Genomic DNA, 4,871 nt, shown 5'->3' with positions numbered 1-4,871 from the left:
TTTGAATAAAAATTATATATATGTATANACACACACACACACACACACACACACACACACACACACATATATATATATATAATCATGCATACCGAAACTCGATGCAGACCGCAGTGTCAGATCTCTTATAATCGCCGAGAAAAGGAAGGACCATTGTACCAGTACGAGATTCGCTTCGTCAATGCTCAATGGGCCAGTTCTCTGTGTTCACGAGTGAGTGGCGAAAGTCAATAGTGCAGTGTCAGCCGAACGTAACAGAGGCATCGGCAAATAAAACATCAGAGCTACATATCTTAACACCTACAGCATCAGCGTCTCAACGACATGGGTTGATCTCAAATTGCATTAACGTACAGCATGAAAACTATGCTCACATGTTGTGTGGGTGATTGTACGAGTGGCTTGTTGATGAGTTTACACGTGTAGTGTGGATGATTGTACGAGTGACTTGCTAACGAGTTTACACATGTAGTGTGGGTGATTGTACGAGTGGCTTGTTGATGAGTTTACACGTGTAGTGTGGATGATTGTACGAGTGACTTGCTAACGAGTTTACACATGTAGTATGGGTGATTGTACGAGTGGCTTGTTGATGAGTTTACACATGTAGTGTGGGTGATTGTACGAGTGGCTTGTTGATGAGTTTACACATGTAGTGTGGGTGATTGTACGAGTGACTTGTTGGTGAGTTTACACATGTAGTGTGGGTGATTGTACGAGTGACTTGTTGGTGAGTTTACACATGTAGTGTGGCTGATTGTACGAGTGACTTGCTGATGAGTTTACACATGTAGTGTGGGTGATTGTACGAGTGGCTTGTTGGTGAGTTTACACATGTAGTGTGGGTGATTGTACGAGTGGCTTGTTGATGAGTTTACACGTGTAGTGTGGGTGATTGTACGAGTGACTTGTTGATGAGTTTACACGTGTAGTGTGGGTGATTGTACGAGAGACTTGTTGATGAGTTTACACGTGTAGTGTGGGTGATGGATTGCATGGTGCTGTATCCTCATACCGGTACGAGTGTCTTGTTGATGAGTTTGGTCAGCCAGCTGAGGTAGTCCTCTAGGAACGGCAGATCATTCAGCAGATCCTTAAGACCGAACTGTATCGCCGATGTCAGGTCCAGTCCTTTGGTCTCGTATATATGCTTGGCGTGTGCAGCTGTCTGGTAGGTAAATGTATGTAAATATGGTAGGTAAGTGTATATAATTATAGTAGGTAAATGTATTTAAACATAGTAAGTAAGTATGGTAGGTAAATGTAATTAAACATAGTAAGTAAGTATGGTAGGTAAATGTATATAAACATGGTAGAAAAATGGATATAAAAATGGGAGGTAAATGGTTATAAATATGGTAGGTACATGTATATAAATGGATGTGTGTGTGTGTGTCAGCTGTTGGTTCTGGGGTTTGTACCCTGAGTCTTTTTAATCGGATTGTATTGCATGGTACAAATAAATACAATCCTCTAGAGCATGATTCAGCGGATCCTCAAGACCTAGCTGTATCGCCGATGTACGGGACAGCCCCTTGCTCATATACACGTATTTGGCGGCTGCTGAGTGGTAGGTATATCTATAAATAGATATACGACAAGGCATATAACGCTCATGCTACAGATGCGCTGTGTTGAGTATATGCATTATAAGACTATGAATCATCCCAATCAGATTGAAAGGAAAGAACAAATGAACAAAACCCTCTGAGAATGGCAGGGCCCTTTTGCCTACAGACATAATGCAATAGGTCATACCATAATGTAAGCTAATAAATAAAGATACAATGTAATAGATCATACCATGATGTAAGCTAATAGAGAAAGATATAATGCAATAGATCACACCATGATGTAAGCTAATATAGAAAGATACAATGCAATAGAACATACCATAGTGTAAGCTGATAGAGAAAGATACAATGCAATAGATCATACCATAGTGTAAGCTGATAAAGAAAGATACAATGCAATAGATCATACCATAATGTGAGCTAATAGTACAATGCAATAGATCATACCATAATGTGAGCTAATAGTACAATGCAATAGATCATACCATAATGTAAGCTAATAGAGAACGATACAATGCAATAGAACATCTATAGTGTAAGCTAATAGTTCAAGATACAATGCAATAGATCGTACCATAATGAAAGCTAATAGAGAAAGATACAATACAATAGAACATACCATAATGTAAGCTAATGGAGAAAAATACAATGCAATAGATCATACCATAGTGTAAGTTAATAGAGAAAAATACAATGCAAAAGATCATAATGTAAATTAATAGAGAACGATACAATGCAATAGGACATACCATAGTGTAAGCTAATAGAGAAAGATACAATGCAATAGAACATACCATAATGTAAGCTAATGGAGAAAAATACAATGCAATAGATCAAACCATAGTGTAAGTTAATAGAGAAAAATACAATGCAAAAGATCATAATGTAAATTAATAGAGAACGATACAATGCAATAGATCATACCATAGTGCAAGTTAATAGAGAAGAATACAATGCAATAGATCATAATGTAAATTAATAGAGAACGATACAATGCAATAGAACATACCATAGTGTAAGCTAATAGAGAAAGATACAATGCAATAGATCATACCATAATGAAAGCTAATAGAGATATATACAATGCAATAGAACATACCATAATGTAAGCTAATGGAGAAAAATAAAATGCAATAGGTCATACCATAGTGCAAATTAATAGAGAAGAATACAATGCAATAGATCATAATGTAAGTTAATAGAGAACGATACAATGCAATAGGACATACCATAGTGTAAGCTAATAGAGAAAGATACAATGCAATAGATCATACCATAATGTAAGCTAATAGAGGAAGATACAATGCAATAGATCATACCATAATGAAAGTTAATAGTTAAAGATATAATGCAATAGAAAATACCATAATGTATGCTAATAGATAAAGATATAATGCAATAGATGATATCATACAGCTCTAATGCAATAGATAGTATCATGCAGCACATCTCATCCAGAAAAAAAAAGCAATACATGACATCAAAATGTAAGCTTGCATGCACGAAGATTTACATCCATGCACTAACTCTGCCCCCACACACATAAACCCACATACACACACACACACACCCACAAACACACACACCACACACATAAACACATACACACACACACAATCAGAGAGAGAGAGACATAGACACAGACACAGACACATACACATACACAGACACAGACACAGACAGGGTTTTAGGGTTTAGGGTTTTAGAGACACAACAGACACAGACAAACTTCATTAAAGTCAATCCTAGCCCAGTCAAAGGCCATCTGGTCCACAATCTCTTCGTCCTGTAAGACGGCGCGCAGTGCCTGGCACAGGTTATCTACTGACAGGCGTTTCTGAAGACATATGACAAACTTGTCCAGTTGGTTGAGCTTCATGACCCCCACTTCTGGTACCACTGACTGCATAACGCGCATCATGGCCTGGTTGTGGCATAGTAAGGTAGTGTGGGTGGGTGAGCATGGTTGTGGCATAGTAAGGTAGTGTGGGTGGGTGAGTATGGTTGTGGCATAGTAAGGTAGTGTGAGTGGGTGAGAATGGTTGTGGCATAGTAAGGTAGTGTGGGTGGGTGAACATGGTTGTGGCATAGTAAGGTAGTGTGGGTGGGTGAGCATGGTTGTGGCATAGTAAGGTAAGTGTGGGTGGGTGAGCATGGTTAGTGGCATAGTAAGGTAGTGTGGGTGGGTGAGCATGGATGTGGCATAGTGTGGGTGGGCGAGCATGGTTGTGGCATAGTAAGGTAGTGTGGGTGGGTGAGCATGGTTGTGGCATAGTAAGGTAGTGTGGGTGGGTGAGCATGGTTGTGGCATAGTAAGATAGTGTGGGTGGGTGAGCATGGTTGTGGTATAGCAAGGTAGTGTGGGTGGGTGAGTATGGTTATGGCATAGTAAGGTAGTGTGAATGGGCGAGCATGGTTGTGGCATAGTAAGGTAGTGCGGGTGGGTGAGCAGGGCTGTGGCATAGTAAGGTAGTGTGAATGGGCGAGCATGGTTGTGGCATAGCAAGGTAGTGTGGGTGGGTGAGCAGGGCTGTGGCATAGCAACGTGAACATGTGAGTTAGCTTGTATATGTGGAGTGCGGGTCTTTCTGTTGTTATACAATCACGAGGTGTACGAGTGTATGTGTATGTTGGTGTGCCATGCAGCCTTTCTGATGCGTATATGTACATATGTAGAAGGTGTATGGAACAGCCTTCCTGGGTATGTGTCGAAAACCCATTCAGCTCACAAGCCACACTCTCAAGTCTAGTGTTAACACAGCTCACTGATATATATATATATATATATATATATGTATATGTATATAGATTCACGAACATACACACGTCACATCCACACGTCCACACGTCCACACGTCCATACATACATACACACATACAGGCATACATACATTACATACATACATGTACTGTATGTATGTACCTAGCACTACATACGACGGCTGGACATGTGGATATATGACTTGTACCCCTATACTCTCACAAAAAAACACTCGTATGTATCCTTCATCACAGGTCATACCTTCGGAGCACAGCGGATGAATTCGCGCGTGTTCTTTAGCAGTGTTGGATGAATGGGCCCACACACATGCGGAAATAGAGCCTACAGCGGTGGCAGGAGTGTACAATACTTGTTAGTACATAGGATAGGGCTGCACGATCGAACGTGGTGGGGAAGGTAAAATTAAAACTGGATGCGAAAAAATAAGGTAGCCTTAACCCTTAACCCTAAGCACTATAGAACACACACACACACATATATATATATATATATACATACATATATACGCACACACA

General features: G+C 40.0%; 2 protein-coding genes across 2 annotated transcripts in view; both read right to left on the bottom strand.

Annotated features, from left to right (window-relative positions):
• Window positions 1–1,896, bottom strand: part of SARC_06239 (hypothetical protein) — a gene marked incomplete at its 5' end in the record, with an annotated part of 3,670 nt that extends 1,774 nt beyond the window's left edge. Inside the window, 3 exons of the mRNA XM_014299850.1 lie at window positions 93–201; window positions 1,016–1,168; window positions 1,894–1,896. Coding sequence (XP_014155325.1) covers window positions 93–201; window positions 1,016–1,168; window positions 1,894–1,896 — 265 coding nt within the window. The remainder of the gene's footprint in view (window positions 1–92; window positions 202–1,015; window positions 1,169–1,893) is intronic.
• Window positions 1,897–3,031: 1,135 nt separating this feature from the next.
• The window catches only part of SARC_06238 (hypothetical protein), a gene marked incomplete at its 5' end in the record, with an annotated part of 4,280 nt that continues 2,440 nt past the window's right edge, over window positions 3,032–4,871 (bottom strand). Inside the window, 2 exons of the mRNA XM_014299849.1 lie at window positions 3,032–3,498; window positions 4,597–4,677. Coding sequence (XP_014155324.1) covers window positions 3,277–3,498; window positions 4,597–4,677 — 303 coding nt within the window. The remainder of the gene's footprint in view (window positions 3,499–4,596; window positions 4,678–4,871) is intronic.

This window comes from Sphaeroforma arctica (assembly GCF_001186125.1).
Source record: "Sphaeroforma arctica JP610 unplaced genomic scaffold supercont1.438, whole genome shotgun sequence".
NCBI lineage: Eukaryota > Ichthyosporea > Ichthyophonida > Sphaeroforma > Sphaeroforma arctica.
This window is presented reverse-complemented; position numbering and strand designations above follow the sequence as displayed.